The 18,820-nt window shown below is 41.3% G+C and overlaps 1 protein-coding gene across 2 annotated transcripts in view; it reads right to left on the bottom strand.

The window, feature by feature from the left end:
* HMCN1 (hemicentin 1) overlaps window positions 1-18,820 on the bottom strand; it is a 338,886-nt gene that overhangs the window by 5,311 nt on the left and 314,755 nt on the right. The window contains exons 97-105 of one of the 2 annotated variants that reach the window (XM_054038112.1): window positions 18,275-18,512; window positions 17,116-17,178; window positions 16,201-16,320; window positions 15,904-16,038; window positions 15,275-15,388; window positions 14,468-14,593; window positions 13,199-13,327; window positions 6,108-6,458; window positions 558-677 (exon numbers count right to left, since the gene is read on the bottom strand). In XM_054038112.1, coding sequence (XP_053894087.1) covers window positions 558-677; window positions 6,108-6,458; window positions 13,199-13,327; window positions 14,468-14,593; window positions 15,275-15,388; window positions 15,904-16,038; window positions 16,201-16,320; window positions 17,116-17,178; window positions 18,275-18,512 — 1,396 coding nt within the window. The remainder of the gene's footprint in view (window positions 1-557; window positions 678-6,107; window positions 6,459-13,198; window positions 13,328-14,467; window positions 14,594-15,274; window positions 15,389-15,903; window positions 16,039-16,200; window positions 16,321-17,115; window positions 17,179-18,274; window positions 18,513-18,820) is intronic. The other variant, XM_054038111.1, reaches the window with a different exon arrangement.

Genomic DNA, 18,820 nt, shown 5'->3' with positions numbered 1-18,820 from the left:
ATCTAGCTTTGCCACCCTCACAGTAAGCATAGAGTAGTTTAGAAAAGGTTTGTTTCTAGTTTTCAGCAAAGTCTTACTTTATCTGAGGTGGTTTACCCAATCGAATGCAGCCCAAAGGAGCGTCCATCCCCCCGTCCCCATGCTGTGCTCTAAAGCACTGCTAATTATGTTGCTTTCTTTGTCTCTTCTTTCATATTTAAAAATTGTTCAATTCTGGGGTTATTTCCTGATATACAACTAGTCGATACACTGAAGGTCACAAGTAGAAATGGAGCCAAACTCCCAGCTTCAAACAACCCAAATCTGGGATATATTGAAATCTGAAGCCATATCTGAATTTCACAACTGGCTTTATAATGGACTGAACCAAATCCCCAAGACTAATAGCCCCTGCACTTTGGGATGTTTGAAAGTTAGACCTCAGTTTTGGGGCTTGAGTCTATATCTAGCTGCAGTTGCAATAGAATGGCACATGTTTGTTGATAGGAAACAAATTAAAAAATACTCCATCTATGTATTCTCCACATACACACAGATCTGGAGAGATATTTACTTACCTTGGCATGTTTTGCCATTGGGCATAAGACGATAACCAGTGGGACAAACACACTGATAACTTCCTAGGGTGTTTCTACACTCATGCTGACAGGCATCTCTGTTTTCACATTCATCAATATCTGCAAAAAAAGCATGAAAATTAGATATTCAAATACTGAAGCAGACTGATCTCTGTCTTTTTGCTAACCAGATCAGACTGGTCTGATCTCTGTATGCAGAAACTTCCTCAGACAGTATACTAATACAAAAACCTTTGAGTGATTAATCTCCATCTGTATGCAGTGCACATTCTGAGCTGCTTGGGAAGTTTCAGGATCTCGTAGTGTCATCGAATGGCCATCTAGCAAGTCTGAGAAATCTTTTCCATTCAAAATACATGTATTCAGTTGCTCATAATTAGTTTCTCAATTTTTTCTTTTGGGCTGACATTTTGCATGTCTGGCCTCAATTCCTAAGTGATTGATAATCATAATATATTAGCTCTTAGGGATCCCTCTGTGACATTGCACTCCACATGATTCTATGAAAATATGCTAATGAGTGTGAATATAATTGTGATGTTGTGCAGTCTATATGGTTTTATAAAAATATGATAAGTGAATATAATGTAACTGGGATATGCTTCATGCAAAAGGTCTCTTGTAAGGTATCATTACAAAGCTTATAATCTACGGAGTGTGATCATCCTATTTGTATAAATGTATCGTTCTTGTATCTAAAACTAGAAATATAACCCTGAGGTCCTATTGTAATTACGCAAAGGCTGTAAATGGCTCTGTTTACTTGCAAGCCTTCCTGTGAGTCAGGCCAGGAAGATTGAAGGCTTGGGGTCACCCAGGACCTGTGACTATGTCACCTGGTACTGGAATCCATCTTAAACCTGGTGCTTTTCCATTTAGAAGGAGGGGTGGGGACCCAGAGAGACAAAAGATTCCCACCTTGTGCCAAAGCTATATAAGGGGGTGGAACAGACCAAATGAGGCAGTCATGAGAAATCCCCTAGCTACCACCTGAGCTGGAACAAGGACTGTACCAGAGGAAAGGATTGGGCCCAGACTAGAAAGGAGTCTAGTCTATGAAAGAAGCTTATTGGAACAGCTCTGAGGATGAGATTTATCTGTAATCAGTTTCTTAATGTATTAGGCTTAGACTTGCGTGTTTTATTTTGCTTGGTAACTTGCCAGGGTGGATTTGATTTAAATCACTAGTCAGGAAGACTCGATTTAATCATGGATTTCTACATAAAAGTGCATTTTTATTGGTTGTTATAACCTTAATACATATTCTTCACAACTGAGAGATAGATGTAGTTTTCATTTTTAGAAGGTACACACTATACATTTTTAAAGTGATTTATTTTGAAAACTTTTCAGATTAGTTTTACAGCTATATCAGAAAATGAATGATTGTTTGGTTATTTTATTTACCAAAGGTAATTGAAGCAGATATTTATGAAGTTATTTGAGAGGTGAATTATCTCCAATTCAACAGGTTAATCAACATTGGAGGATTTTCTTGCCATGCTGTATTAGGAGGAGAACATCACCAGACAGACATTTAAATTGTTTTATTTAACTAGAACAACAATGTTATGTATTCTGGATTTTTTTCTTCAACAGCAAACATATAATATTTTAACAAAATAAGCATATGCATTTTTTAATTTAGTTAAACATTCAATTTTTTTAAAATCAGGTTTGTTTTTGTTAAAATTGTTTTTAACTAAATAAGTGAAATGCAATTTAAAAAAAAATTAAATTGACTATGTCAGCCAGGTCAACATGAGAAACTTAAAATATTGGCTTCTATAATCTTTACAGAAGCCCTTGGACCCCCATAAGATTGGGTCCCTAATCCATGAACTACTGGAACTCATTTACAAAACTTTTCTTAAACATTACATGAATATATTGTCTCATACTATAGAATTAGAATTTATAATCCCTATTCCATGATGAGATATCTTTGAGCTATAATGTATTTTAATTAAAACTATCTTGAGATAGGTTTTTTCCTCAAAAAGCATTTTATCAAAAAAATCCAATTTAAATAAAAAAAATCCGATTTTTTAGATTTTTTTTTTTTCAAATCATTGATTTTTATCCACCCTGTAACTTACTTTGTTCTGTCTGTTATTACTTGGAACCACTTAAATCCTACTTGTTATACTTAATAAAATCACTTTTGCTTATTATTGAACCCAGAGTGAGTAATTAATACCTGGGGGAGCAAACAGGTGTGCATATCTCTCTAGCAGTGTTATAGAGTGCGGACAATTTATGAGTTTACCCTGTATAAGCTTTATACAGAATAAAATGTATTTATTTGAGGTTTGGATCCCATTGGGAGCTGGGTGTCTGGGTGCTAGAGACAAGAGCACTTTTGTTTTCAGTTAAGTCTGCAGCTTTGGGGCACATGGTTCAGACTCTGGGTCTGGGTTGGAGCAGACTGGCGGGTCTGGCTCGACAAGGCAGGGTTCTGGAGGCCCAAACTGGCAGAGAAAATGGCAGCACATCAGGTGGCAGTCCCAAGGGGGTCTCTGTGACCCAACCTGTCACACCCTCACCTCTTTCTGATATAAGTTTTCTCAACATGAATATTATACATTCCACAGGGAGAGGCCAAGCTGCTGGCATCTAGTGATGGAAAGCAGAGTCTGGGGAGAAGAAAGAGGGGAATACCATGGGGCAAATTGCCTACAACACATGGTCTGCTGTAGGGCCCACAGGCAGTCAAATCTTCCCCAGAGAGTAGGGGGAGCTGTCTGAGGAGAGGACTGAGTCAGGGTACTCAGGAAATGCACTGATTTGGCACATTGCCAGTGGAAGCTTCCACTTATGGGCGCTGCTGTACCAATTTAAAGCTTTCCAAAGGGTGAATCCCTCCTGATGTGCAATAGCCTCCCTCACAAGTTTCTGCCTCCCTTGCCAAGGTGGGACTTAAGCTCAATATCTGGTAAGACAGCCAGAAAATTAGTCTATGCTCGTTGTAGATTTTTTATAGCTCCAAAATAATGCAACAGGTTAAGATTTTCCAAGCAGGCTGGGGGATTTAGACACAGACCTTCCTTAATTCTAATTCCTTAAACTGCTTGAAAACCTCCACTTATTAGGGTAGTAAGTCCTTACTCAAGTTAAACTTACACTAGCTCAGGCCTTGTGTGGTTTACATTTGGGAGGAACATCTATTCACATTCCTACTCCCCCACCTCTGTCTCACACATCGTTCTTTACATAAAATTCAACACAAAATGGTGAAAGGGATTTTTAATTGTAATTCCCAGGGTGTGTATCTTAACCAAATCTTAACTTTTCTCCCTCTCTTGGGAAAGGAGTCTCGTGGATTATATCCTTTTCAGCTTAGACTATGGAAGAAATTAGTTTAAAAATCTAAATTTCAGTTCTACTGAAATGACTATAAGTATATTACCTGAAGAACTGGATCCTTTACAATGGACCCTATCTCCCATCTCCTGCTGACTTCAATGGGAGCTGGATCAGGGCCCAAAAGATCAATTTAAATCTTTAGACTGAGAATGCATATTCCAAATCTTTGACTAAAATAGTTGTGTCCACAATAAACGGTGCTAACTAGAAAACTATCAGAAGTCAGTACAAGTTTGGTTAAGGTCCGCATGACTGCAACATATGTTTATTAGCATTAATTATTAAGTCTTCTGCGACTAAAACAGGGGTAGGCAACCTATGGCACGCGTGCCAAAGGTGGCACGTGAGCTGATTTTCGGTGGCAGTCACACTGCCTGGGCCTGGCCACCGGTCCGGGGGGCTCTGCATTTTAATTTAATTTTAAATTAAGCTTCTTAAACATTTAAAAAACCTTATTTACTTCACATACAACAATAGCTTAGTTATATATTATAGACTTATAGAAAGAGACCTTCTAAAAACATTAAAATGTATTACTGGCACGCGAAACCTTAAATCAGAGTGAATAAATGAAGACTCGGCCCACCACTTCTGAAAGGTTGCCGATCACTGGACTAGAATATACTACATGAGGATTAATAGCTATCTTGTGAGCATGTTGTGTCTATGATGTGCATCATTAGCACCTATGGCAGTATGTGCAGATTATCTGAAGCAGCATAGACTTCTCTATTAAATGCATTCAGAAAAGTTATAGTGAGGGCCAGACTTCCTCACCATGAATAGTACCTTATGCAATATGACTGAATATCCCATTGAAGTCAATAAGAGCACCCGAGGAGTAAGGGTGAAAGCATCTGGCTTTAAAGCAGCATATTTGATGAAGATTAAATCACTCTTCATGTCCTTTGCTAGTTGTCATGCTGCTCACTCTCTTTTTGAAAATTAAAGTGAGTGTCTGCTTAAAGGTCATCCCAGTCCCCATGTTCCCCAATGCAATTCTGCCCATATTTATTATTTGCTTGTCTGATACAGAAACAAAACATGCACAAGAGTGGCGCTGATGTGTATTCCAGTCCCCAGCCTTCTTTCTTGCCTGTTGTCTAGGCTGCAGTGAAAATGACCAGCAGATATTAGAGGGTTTGGGTAGTGCTCATCCACTGCCAATAAAGATTGCCTTAGGAAAGATGTCTGAAACTCTTAACTGCTAAACATGAAGAGATGAATCCTATTGCCCTAAAATAAATCAGTCAACAACATGTGCTAAGGGGTCTTTGATTTCCATGGGAGCAGAATTAGGCTTGTAATAATAAACAATAGTAATGCTGAAAACACCTAGCCCTTCTTCCTTGGACTTCACAGATGGGGCAACTGAACTGTAGATGGGCAAAGGGCTTGGTTTTCTGAGGTGCAAATCACCTGCAGTTCCCATTGACCTCAGTGGAATCTGTAGTTGCTCAGTACATCTGACAATCAGGCCATTGGTGACATGCCTACAGTCACAGAGTGGGCCAATCACAAAGAAAACCCATGTCTCCTTACTCCCACATACAGAGAAAGGGCAATTCTGTCTTTCTGACCTTTTGCAGAGCATCTTGTTTGTCTGATACGTTCGGTGGGTTGCAGGGAGTGCTGTCACTTCTATGTTTCACAAACTATGGTATCCATTTCAAACCATTCTAAAGTGTGTGTTTATGCTGCACTTACATATGTGACTAGCCTCTTCCCATACTAATGAAGCTATTGTTTCCACAGTGTCTAGACCAGAAATCATTATTCAGAATCTACTCAGGCCAAATTCTCGCTGAAGTCAAAGGGAGTCTGATGTGAGTAAGATTTTCAGAACTGGATGCATAGTGACTATTGGTTTTCAAAGGGAAAAAAGTCAGAGGAAGGCTAATACACACAAAAGGGAAATATAGTAAAACATTATCCGTTTGAGAATATACAGCAACTGACAAACAAAATATGAGGGGTGTGGGTGGGGAGGGCTTCCACAAAAATTTTACTAGCACCTCTTTGGAAAAACATGCATAACTCATTGAAAATACATCATGGCAGTAAAAAATGTATGGCACCCTACACCATCATGCTTCGAAGCCAGCGACAAGAAAGCTCAATATGTGAAGACAAAAAAATTGGATAGACATGGCTGACATTTACCTATACATTTGTCATTTCGTGCCTCATAGCCTCCAGGGCAAGTTTCTCTAATATTCCTTCTAGTCCTGGAGAGAGGTATTCTGCTGTTTCTATACTCTGAGAAGGAGCTGTAGAGATCTGAGGCGGGCCTGTAATACTGTTGAGGTTGATAGTTGTCTCTCACAGGGGAGAATTGAGCATAGTTATAGTTATTGTAATAGGTGCCATAATTTGGCAACCTCTCCAATCCAGCGCAAGATTTCCCATCACCTAATAAATGTTGTCCAGGTGGACAGATACACTTGAAGCTGCCGGGGGTGTTGGCACATTGAAATGCACACGGTTTAGGCACTTGTTCACATTCATTAATGTCTGCTCATATGACATGATCCAGAGCAACAAACCATATAAAAAGGGAGAAAAAAAACACACACACATACAGAAAAAAATACATCAGTCTTGGGAGCAAACCAAGGACATAAATGAGATCCTGAAGTCAGTAAAATATACAGAGCCCAATACCAAAAAAAAGTGGGTACATTATTTTGTCTTACTCTTCCCATGAAACTGGTTAGGACATGAGACTGTAGCACTCAGTTTTTATCCTGTGTGGATTAAATCCCTTTAAGGATTAGCACACGATACATCTGAGGGATGAGGTGGCTGTGAAATGGGGGGATCTGTGTTTATTCCTTTCACTCCATGCTTGCAAGGGCTGAGTGAGTCCTATAGGGTAGTGATACTCAGACTGCAGCTTGTGAGCCACAAATGGCTCTTTAATGTGTTTGCTGTTGCTCTTTGCAGCACATATTAAAACACTGGGTAATAATTAAATCACACAATCAGGATGCTTTTACTATGTTATTAACCAATTAAGTTATCAACTTGCACTAACTTATTTGCTGTGAGAATTATATATAAACTAAATATCTCCCATCATACTGTTTAAATATGATAGTACTCTAGTAAATTAAACAATGAATTCACACGACTGGGGCTCTTTTGGGTAATGTTGATCACTAATTTGCCTCCTGAACCACTGAGGTCTGAGTATCACTGCTCTAGTGACTGAAGTTATCTGACAGTCAAATTTAAAACCCCAAACTTCACTGAACGTTGATTTTTCCCATACTAAAAATCCCATACTGTTGGTAATTTCAGATTTATTTCTTAGACTCTTTCTGGAAGCTCCACGAGCAGCATTGATAGGCTATGGGGGAAACTGTGTCCAGCTCTCCTTTCCATGTAAGACTACTCTGTTCTTCTGGTGCCTTGGGAGTACATAAAGGAGAAAGGAGCTGTAAGGATTCTACCCCCAAAAGGCATGTGGAAAAATCCAAGAAGCACTAATATATGTTGTGTATCCTTGGTAGCAGCACTATTTCTAGTAACAGGGGAAGATGAGGTCCATTCTACATCCTGTGATACTGAGGTAGACGGAGATAAATTACTGAGATTTCTGGGCTGTAATACTGAATTTTCACGCTAGGGTGAGTGATAATGATTGTTGACCCTTCAAAAAGTCCAGAGATTTAGTTCCAATTTACTTTAGTTTGAGTAAGAATCCAAGCTTTTAGTTTGTGAATTTTCTCTGAATGATACAAAGAATTCAGGTCTGCAGAGCAGAGCAAGAATCTCACAACAGACTCTCTGGGCATTATTTGGGCACTTCCACTTCTGGATGGAATCAGGAGGAATCAACTTTTTTGCATTTAGTACTTTTTATGTACATAGATTCCAAGGCCAGAAGGGACCACTGTGATCATCTAGTCCAGGGGTGGGCAAACTTTTGGGCTGAAGGCCACATCTGGGTATAAAAATTATATGGTGGGCCATGAATGCTCACGAAATTGGAGTTGGGGTGTGTGTGGGGGGGTGAGGGCTCTGGCTGGGGGTGCGGGCTCCGCGGTGGGGCCAGAAATGAGGAATTCAGGGTGCGGGAAGGGGCTCCGGGCTGGAGCAGGGGGTTGGGCTGCGGGGGGGCAGGGAGGGGTAGGGTTCCAGCTGTGGCAGAGGGGTTTGTCGTGTAGGAGGGTGCTCTGGGCTGGGACCGAGGGGTTCAGAGGGCAGGAGGGGGATCAGGGCTGGGGCACGGAGGGGTGGCTCAGGGGTGCAGGCTCCAGGTGGCGCTTACCTCAAGCAGATCCCAGAAGCAGCAGTATGTCCCCCTTCTGGCTCCTATGTGGAGGCGCTGCCAGGCGGCTTTGCTGCGTGCTGCCCCGTTCACAGGCGCCGCCCCTGCAGCTCCCATTGGCCGCGGTTCCCAGCTGATGGGGGGCGGTGCTTGGAGTAGGCGCAGTGTGTGAAGCAGAGTCCCCTGGCTGCCCCTAAGCGTAGGAGCCGGAGGTGGGCCATGCCACTGCTTCCAGGAGTCACGCGGAGCAGTCCCTGACCCTGCTCCCTGGCTGGAGCACCAGAGCGGGGCAAGCCCTAAACCCTGCTCCCCGGCGGGAGCTCGAGGACCAGATTAAAATGGCTGGCAGGCTGGATCCAGCCCGCGAGCCATAGTTTGCCCACCCCTGATCTAGTCAGACCTCCTGATCTAGTCAGCCATAGAACTTTCCAAAAATAATTCCTACAGCACATCTTTTACTAAACATCCAATCTTGATTTAGAAATTGGCCATGATGAAGAATCTGCTACAAACCTTGGGTAAATTATTCCAATGGTTAATTACCCTCACTCCTTATTTCCAGTGAACTTGTCTAGCTTCAACTTCCAACCAGTGGATTATGTTATACTTATATCTGCTAGACTGAAGAGCTCATTATCAAATATTTGTCCGATTTCTAAGCTTGACAAAAAATTCAGTTTAGGTTCAGGATCAGCAAAGGTTCTGGTCAGTTTTTAATAAGCTTCAAAATCCAATCCTAGTCAAAATGTTACCATTTTCTTTTAGGATTAATAGTTTTGCAGGAGCACATGAAGTACTATAAAGGTCCTGATGCAGCAGGGTGAGGAGTTGCAGGATCAGGCCCAAAGTTTGTTCCCCCACCCTGAGAATGGAAGAAACATCCACATTCTTTAATCATAGAATATCAGGGTTGGAAAGAATCTCAGGAGGTCATCTAATACAACCCCCTGCTCAAAGCAGGACTAATCACCAGACAGATTTTTGACCCTGATTTCTAAATGGCCCCCTCAGGGATTGAACTCAAAACCCTGGGTTTAGCAGGCCAATGCTCAAACCACTGAGCTACACCTCCTCCCCCCCCCCCCCCAAATGTGGACATATGAGTTGTGATTCTGACACCTACACACCCAACAACTAAAATTTTCAATTAAATAATATTTGTGGTAGGCAGAGATCCCTTAAGCGCAGGGGACTGGACTGGATGACTTATTGAGGTCCTTTCCAATCCTACACTTCTATAATTTTAGGGGAGGTGCTCTGGTTTTTCAATAGTATTAAAATTAGGAACATTTCAGGAACTTTTCACCTTTTTGGATGACTCAATCAATATAAATGTTCTTGAAGAATGGCTTAAAAAGGGGGGAGGGAATGTACTGGCGATTTATTTGATACAATAGAAACTAACATACTTGAAGGATTGGAGTTTGGAGTCTTAACAACACTGACTGGGGCCACAAACAGAGGTGAAAGTAAGCCGGTACAGGCCGGTACGCCGTGCTGGACTGGACCGGCTTCTCCAGTGGTGATTTAAAGGGCCCAGGGATCCAGCCGCTGCGGGGAGCCCTGGGCCCTTTAAATCACCATTGGAGCTCCGGCAGCCTGGCTCGGGCAGGGATTTAAAGGTCCTGGAGCTCCAGCCCCTGCGGGGAGCCCCGGGCCCTTTAAAGTGCCACCCGAGCCCCGCTGCCGGAGCCCCGGAAGCTGGGCTCCAGCGGAGATTTAAAGGGCCCGGGGCTCCCTGCAGTGGCCAGAGCTCTGGGTCCTTTAAATCACCACCAGTGCCCTGCCACTGCTACCCCAGCGGTGGCAGGACTCCGGGGGCAATTTAAAGGGCCTGGGGCTCCCCACAGTGGCCAGTGCCCTGGGCCCTTTAAATCTCCGCCGGAGCCCTGCTGCCACTACCCCAGCCCTAGCCCGAGCCCTGCCGTCCCGGGGTAGCAGCGGCAGGGCTCCCATGGTGATTTAAAGGGCCCAGAGCTCCCCAGCAGCCAGAGCCCTGGGCCCCGGGGCTCCCAGCCACCTCTGCAGCTGGGAGCTCCGGGGTGATTTAAAGGTCCTGGGGCTCCCAGCCACTGCCGGAGCCCCAGGGCCTTTAAATCTTGAAAGGCCCCACCTCTTCCAATTGAGGCCACACCCCGCTCAGGATTCTGGAGTACCAGTAAGTCCTTTAAGTTACTTTCACTCCTGGCCATAAAGCATAAATTCGGTCACAAGTTTTCTAGGTGCCATTGCTAAAGTAATCTCAGAATGCATGTTTAAAGTAACTTGGCAATTAAGAGTAAAACAAGACAGTGACTGCTGGATGATATCACATCTTTTATAAGGAAGTCCTCAGCAACTGCTCTTTGTTCGTTAGTGTTGTTATGGATGGTGTGCCAAAGAGACAATAAAGGAGCAAAATGCTAAAAAGGGAAAGAATGTAATGGGGGAATGACTTTTGTTTTAAAGACTTGTTTCTGGTTGTTTATTTATTTATTTATTTGGCTAATACTATATTTCTTAAGACATCTGTTAACATGTTCATCTCTAAGCCCTCAGAATGAATAGAACTGACTGAGATTAAGATCCGTAGCCATAACAAAACTCTATTAAACTTCTTCTATGTCCCTCCATTATTTAAAGAGGTTTTTTTAAATTTATCAAACAAGTTATAATAAACTTTGTAAAGTACATGTAATTTTAATTTACATAAAATTACATATCAATCTTCAAAATAACATGAAATATTGCTAAAAGGTGTCATTTTGGTCCCTTTTGGAGATATACAGGTCTTAACCCTCAGACAGAAAGCAGTGATGCTAGTCTTTTAAAAGGGACATTGTCCAGAAATGTAAGTCAGGAAGGTAGGGTGTACAAAAAGTGTTTACAAAATCTCATAGGATAAAAAAATGTGTTTGTTTTCTCTGACATTCTTAAAAAATGTTATAGTTTGAGATTGGGATTTAAATCTTCGTTTGCAGTATTACTCTAGTGTCTAGTGCAGGAGAACCAGTGAGAAAGGATGCTAACTATAAATAAATAAAACTGACTAGTTAATTTCATTGTTCCCAACAGAATGAAAAGCAGAAAAATAGACAATATAAATGTCAGAGAAGATATTTGATTTAAAACATTCTTCCAGTTTCATTATTTTCAGGTGTTCTAAGCAACACAGCTAAGGATTTTTTAAATGAGATCAGAGCCTCAGCGGTATAAGTCTGCATAGCTCCACTGGGTTCATTGGAGCTTAACTGATTTATACCTGTGAGGATCTAGACCATGACAGCACCCTCTAATGTGTGATTAAGAGGCAAAATATAATAAAAACAAAACATATGGGTAAAGAAATCTTGAAACTCTGTGCAGTTAGTTACTTTACCTACAGCATTTTTTACAACTGAGGTTTCAAGGTTTCTTACCTGTGCAAAACAGTTTTTGGTCTGTAAAATAAGCTATATCCTTTGCAATGAGTTACAGATGAGACATATATGAAGATATGTAAATGATGAAAATGAAAAACTCAGTAAAAATTGCAGCCATTTTTACAGGAGCAGCATATGTGACAAAGTAGAAAATTAAAAGCAACAAGTCACAGTTCTGCATTACACCAAAGCCATGCTTAGAGTGCAGGTGAGCACTGACCATATGGCAAACCAAAGCATTCCAGACAGTATCCCTTTGATTATGCAACATGAATATCAGGTGTTGATCAGAACATTAAAAAAAACCCTAAAATAATCAGCTTTTAAATTTGTAAAACTAAATTTTCGAATTAGTCCCTAAAATGCACTCCTTTCTTTTGGTATTAAAAAGAATCTAGGCTTTTCTGTTTCAAATAACACAACTTTCCAAAGCAGTTACTGAGCATTTAATTATCAAGCTTTCTATCATATCATATATCTTACTATGGACTACACTTGACATATAGTAGTAACTGAAACTCCCGTTAGAGTTCCGTGAGTGATGCACCAACATTTTCACAATAGTTTCACTGATAAGCTAGACAAGCTATCATATTTTTAAATATCCCATACAAAACATTAATCAAATTGATCCTATTACCATTCTAAGGTCTGTAGAAGTCCAGGAACTGATATCAGTGGAAATGTTTCATACACTTGAACTGACATTATAATAATGCCTAATAAACTGCATTAAAATATCTCTGCTAAAGATATTAAAATGCTATGGTGAGAATTCTTTTACTTGAGGCTAGACTGCCCCTGGCCCTGTGCGAAAGGGCCCATTTATGGAAGAAGCCTTTACCACAAATAGTGCCCCATACACAACAGCCAGACAGAATCAGTGTCTGTAGTCCAGTGAATGTAGGGACTTCGCTCTCCCTTTAGGGAGAGAGTGAGAGGCAGAAAAGCAGCAGGGCTCCCTCCATGCTGACCAGGAGACCTAGAGGGGTACACAGCTGTAACACACTGCATCATCCTAAGGGACTGTTAAATGTGCACACTCTTGCTCACAGAGTGAGTTCTAGGATGGACCATGCCTCCGAGCACACAATCCCTGCTGGAATTCCCTTAGGATGGGCCAACTCCAAACCATACTCTACCTAGGCCTAAATCACCCAATCTGATCCCAAGTGTGCAGCCTGCATGTACATACCCATCTTTATTGTTAAAGAAACTAACTAACTAAAGCAAACAGATTCGGAGTTACATCTGCCATGATTTCCTACAGTCCCCTAGAATGCCTGGATATTGTAGCACACATGAGATACACCCTACAAGACCAATAAAGCACTGTACACTGGTACAATTAAATGCTTTAACAGAGTAACTGTCATTAGTAATTGTTTGAAGTCTGTTTAAGGAAAAGACATTTAATTTTAATTTAGGGGATTTTGAGTACCCAACAACAGACTGTATAGCCTACAGCCTTCAAAAGGGATAATGTCCCTAGGTTTATTACAATACAAAGAGGAGCCAAAAGCAGTAATTGAGACCATGGAATGGTATTATTGTAGGCTGGTTTCCACTCAACATACCCAGACAGGGTCTTCCAACTCCCTGGGAGCGATACCCTCTTGGACATACGCAATGGTAGCTCCCTCGTGTATTCTCACAAATCTGGTTGTACCTGCAGTGATGGGTACCATCTTTGCATTCGTCAATATCTAAAGGGAACAGAGGTAATTAGTCGTAGTCAGGGACGGCTCCAGGCACCAGGCAACCAAGCACATGCGGCGCGGGGGGGTGGTTCTGGCGGCGCGGCGCTCGGCGGGGAGGGCGGGCTCCGGTGGCACAGCGCTCGGCGGGGGGGGCTCGGCGAGGTGCGCTTTTTTTTGCTGCTTGGGGCAGCAAAAAACTTAGAGCTGGCCCTGGTCGTAGTCATGTTTTTCTGAAGCCCAGGTTTTCTCTTTCTAAATATAGAGAACAAAGTTACACCAGGGAGGGATCTGGTCCTGTATTCACAAAATAGCTGGTCATGGTGGACATAATACATTTCTCATCTATGACAATAAGATTGGATATCAGTCTGCACCAGCTGTGTGACAGATGGTGGTGGGTCTGGATTATACTGGGAATGGAGATGGATGTAAGCAATCTTTCAGCTGAGTTGCATCTATATAATTCAATCTTTTTATAAATTTCCAGATGATTATTACCAGGTTTTTAATCTTACCAAATCCAAAACACTGAGGTGGAAATCTGCCTCCCCCTGGTGTCAGTTGGGGATTTGACAAGGCCCCTTGCATTCCTTATGATTAAAGGCACCCTGATAAGCAACAGGGACTTGTAATCTCTCTATAGAAACCTTAAAAATATATTCAGGAAGAACAGGTACATTCTGCAGGATGTTCATATATAAATCCAAAAGGGGCACAATATCCCAGCCTCCAACACTCACATGAATTTTCTAGGACTGAGAGTGAAGGGGGAGGGGAGAGAAAAGGGAATTCAGGGGCCCAACCACTGTTTTTCCTCAAAAAAAGAGAATAGAGCAACAAACACATCCTTCTACCATTTGTCCACGGGGGGGGGGGGAGGGGGGCAATGAAAGCCTGTGGGTGATAGAAAGTCTTGCCACTTGTAACATGTCCCTCACTAATTAACATGAATTCTCACCAAAAAATCACAGTGTATGCATGCCCTTGAACCAAGGGAAGTCAGTGCTGCTGGGTGCGCAGCACCTTTGAAATGTAGGCCATTTCTTTAGGTGGCTAGAGAGTATTTTGAGTAACCAATTTTTAGAAAATATTAGCCATGCCCTTTGTTTTAGAATCATTATATGGTAAATAAACCAATGTACCCACCAATGCATGTTCCGTTTTCTGCTTTGGTCATTCCATTTGGACACAGGTCAATGCACTTATAACCACCACGTGTGTTTTTGCAGTGCTGATCTGGTCTGCATACATTCTGCCTGCATTCATTTACATCTTAATTTAAAAAAAAAAAGAATTTAAATTACTAACTGATTTTCTTATGCTCTATTCCCAAAAGCCAAGACAACCCCAATTTAATTATACTAGGTAAGTACCTTTGGGTACGTCTTCACTACCCGCCGATACGGCGGGTAGCAATCGATTTATCCAGGATCGATATATTGCGTCTCGTTAAGACGCGATATATCGATCCCCGAACGCGCTCACCATCGACTCCGGAACTCCACCAGTGCGAGCGGCGGTAGCGCAGTCGACGGGGGAGCCGCGGCCGTCGATCCTGCGCCATGTGGACCCCAGGTAATTCGATCTAAGGTACTTTGACTTCAGCTATGCTATTCGCGTAGCTGAAGTTGCGTATCTTAGATCGATCCCCGCCCCAGTGTAGACCAGCCCTTTGAAAATCTGTGTATACAGTCTGTATGTGTGTATCAAGCACATTTGACAGTTTCTCTTGCACTCTGCCCATTAATCCATTTCCACTGAGTCTACTTGTGTTTTGCAAGCCCACTCAAAAATTGTAAAAGCTTGCTTCCCGTGGTTTAGAAAGGGATCCAACAAAGCAGGGGATTCTTTGTTTCTGCATATACCATAAATCTTCTATAGGGAATTTCATTTGAATCATGTTAACACATTACATTGAAATCCATTCCCCTGACTCTATAGTTCATTTCATACCCATGCATTTTCTGCCTTTTAGCTGATATCCTGGGTCACAGCCACAGTGGAAACTTCCTATGGTATTGAAGCAGCGCTGATGACAGGAGTTGAACTCTTGGCATTCATTAACATCTGTTGAATAATGCAAAGCCTTAAATGTTATAGCTGTGGATCTTGTAATAATTGCAACAAATTGTGCTTTGGTATATTTCACGTTGTAGGCTCTGCTTTGATCTAAGATTTTATCCTTCTCCTTTTCACATATTGCCCTCCATAAGTAGTCAGGCAAGTGATTGTTACATGAGAAAGAACTGCACAGTGACATAGGAGTGAAAATTTCTGATATAGATACAGGAAAGTATGCTTACCTCACTACATAACAAAGGAAAACACATACTGGACTCAGCAACAAGAATGTTATTTTGTTCTGGGTAGGATTTTTCCTTTAAGATGTAGACAGTAAAATGTCACTGATAAAGTGTCACTTACCAGAATGATCCAAGAACACCTCTGTATAAGTGGATATCAGGAATCAGTAGGAAGCTTATTCCCAGAGAGCCAAGACATTCTTGGGAAAGTTACTTACAAACATGGCTTAAATAAAAGTAGTGTCAGTTTATTAGCACTAAGGTCAGAGTACTGCACACCTTGACAGCTCAATCCATCAGATGTTCTTCTAAAGCCAATTCCACACCTAACCACACAACGATAGGAGCCAATGATATTCTCACATTCCTGAGCAGCATGGCAGGTATGTCCACCTAATGCACATTCATCAATATCTACAATAAAGTGCAAACAATACAAAATTTGTTCAGTAAATGAAAATATTTTGCACCTTAGGAAATAATAAACCATTCTGGTATAACATATGAATGCCATCAGCACATTTTATGTTCTTATGTTGTGTCCAGTCTGTGCATGTCATTTGAAGTCTGGCTTACCCTGACACGTTCTTCCATCTGCTGATATGGTGAGGCCCCTGGGGCAGGAGCAGTAATAGGTTCCTATAGCATTATGACATGCATGAGAACAAGGATTTCGCACTGCACATTCATCTTCATCTAAAAAATAAAAGTGATCAATTTTACAAGAACCTATGGGATTCCATGTGTGTCTCAGTGATAGAACAGGACAAGACTCTCCCTGGCCTTTCTATGGGTTCACAGAGGGTACAAAGTGTTTTCTCCCTCTTTATGCTCTTGTACAATGGCCAGGGACAGCAAGCTGACCCCATGCTCACTGTAGGGTTCTACCTGTCATATAATCCCTTGTAGGATACCCCTGAAACTAAAGCATCTCTATATTACTCCCAAATCAGGCCAGCGCGCTAATCACATAAGGCCTAGTTTCTTCCTTGTGTTGCGCCTGTTTGACTTTAGTGAAAGCCAATTAAATTCTGTAAAGCTACACTGGAGTATACTGCAGCAGAGAATCAGGCCCACTGTATTTTAGGAAGCCAGTCAAGACAATTGACATGGTTTGAATTGATCTGTGCAGCAGAAAACAACAGCCTTAAAAAGTTTCCATTCAAGTCAAATGTTTCTTGAAAGTCTCTTTGTATTTCTTTAGAGTTTGACATCTTCACAGGAATCTGAAGGAGTGAAAAGTATGTGTATGTAGTAGATATTTGTTGTTCAAGTTAAGACTCTATTTTTAAGAGACAGTTTCACTTACAAATTTAGGGTCTGATATTGTTGTCCATTTGGCGTTTTGCTTGAGTTAGATCTATAGGACTGAGCAGTTCAATTTTAAAAGTGATTCATACTCTGTATGTACCGCATTCAATAACACGGTATAAAAGCAACCTGTGTGCTGTGTATTTGATTATATTTTTGTGTTCATTTTCATTTCCTTACCTGAACAGTAGGGCCCAGTAGAGTTCAGACCAAACCCAGCAGGACACTGATTGCTATGGTCTCCTATGGGGCAAAGGAAGCCAACCATTACCAGTAATGAAAAAATATGACCAACTCATGGCTTTGAGAAGATTAAAATATTGCAGCCTAATGATTGGCTAACCAAGTAATTTCAATCAGTGGCACAGTCTACACTTTAAAGCTGAATATAAACTTGGCATTGAGGGACTCCACTGTATTTCACTGATTTCCCATAGTGAGTTGTTCAGTGAAGGCATGGTTTGAAGACAACAGGATTGCACAGGTTCATCTGGGGGCACAACTTGGTCTTCAGTTGTTCTATTACAAGCAGTAGTGCATGAAACAGCCCCAAACTGACTTTCAAATCTCGGGGTAAGTTGGGGGCTGGTAGTTAGGAAAAAAACATCTTTTACTTTGGCAAATGAAATAACTGTGATCTAAAAATAGTGAGACAGTTTAAATAAATTCCCCTCTTCCAACCTTTCTCCCCAGCAATGACATTTTAAAAGGTCCTTTTTAAAGATAAAACCACACCTAAAAGTTCTACTTTTTTAATAGGCCTAAAATGTAATTATGAGGTGCAAAGGGCCTTATGCTGGCCACTTACATTGAATGAATTTAACCCTTTCTATTTGCAGCACTGTTGCTAAAATTAGTTTTTGTTTCCTTTTTTTTTTTTATTTTTTTACATTGCGGGTTTTTAGTCTTTCAGGTGAACCTTTAGGATAATATAGCAACAATTTAGGAATGATTTAGAGGCTCTTAAACTTTTCTCTTTCAGTTTTTCAAAATGGCAGTTTGAAGCTGTTCAGAGGTATAAGTAGTCCCAGCAAAAGTGGATGGGGGGGGGAGGGGGGAGGAAAGTGCAGGAGTGGAAATCAGAGGTATCAAATAAATACATAGCTATATAATAAATTGAAAGTGACATCAACATCAACGTGTGCCATCAACATGTGTATATGTGTACCAAAATGATCTGAACATCTCAATGCTCAATCGCCTCCTCTTCCAAGATCATACTCTAGTGTGGAGGATATTCTATTCTCCCAGTATTCTTCATTCATATTATCTTTTTATTTTGAAGTAAGCCTTACTCTAAATTGGATACATTTTCCATTAATAAAGAATCAAACAATACCTTTTGCAATGGAAGCATGGATTCTAAAAGCTAGTGTTTCTTCTAGTGGGTTGTACTCTGTTGCAATAGAGGAAGCCCGGAGTGTTTCCAGCAGGAATGGCATTTTTCCTCGAGTGTGATCATAGGTAACGGTGTGGTTCCATGTATATGGTACACTAACTCCATCTATGGTGAAGAGCCGTGTAGAGTAGGCATACAGTCGTCCAGGGCCAGTCTGAATATAGTCTTCCGTGTAATCCTGAAATACACATCACAAATCCAGATCTCGGTACCAGCAACTGGATTCTCTGGCTCAGCTAGTTTACTGCAAAAGAGGTTTTTTGTTTTTAACTAGCATGAGATGTATCTAGAGAAAGGTGCTTTTTAAAAAGCTGGACAAATTGTACTGCAAATGGCACATGGCTATTTAGCTTCAGTTACTATAACTGTTGAATTTTAATGGCTCCCACTATATGTCCCTATTATTAGTAAGGAAATAACTGTGGTAACTGAGAAGCCACAGTCTAGTAGCAATTGGTGGATCCTGACTTTAATGATGGTGGCTGT

The sequence above is a fragment of the Malaclemys terrapin genome, chromosome 8, assembly GCF_027887155.1.
Source record: "Malaclemys terrapin pileata isolate rMalTer1 chromosome 8, rMalTer1.hap1, whole genome shotgun sequence".
Classification (NCBI taxonomy): Eukaryota; Metazoa; Chordata; order Testudines; family Emydidae; genus Malaclemys; species Malaclemys terrapin.
The sequence above is the reverse complement of the archived record's forward strand: the minus strand, read 5'-3'. Positions and strand labels throughout refer to the sequence as shown.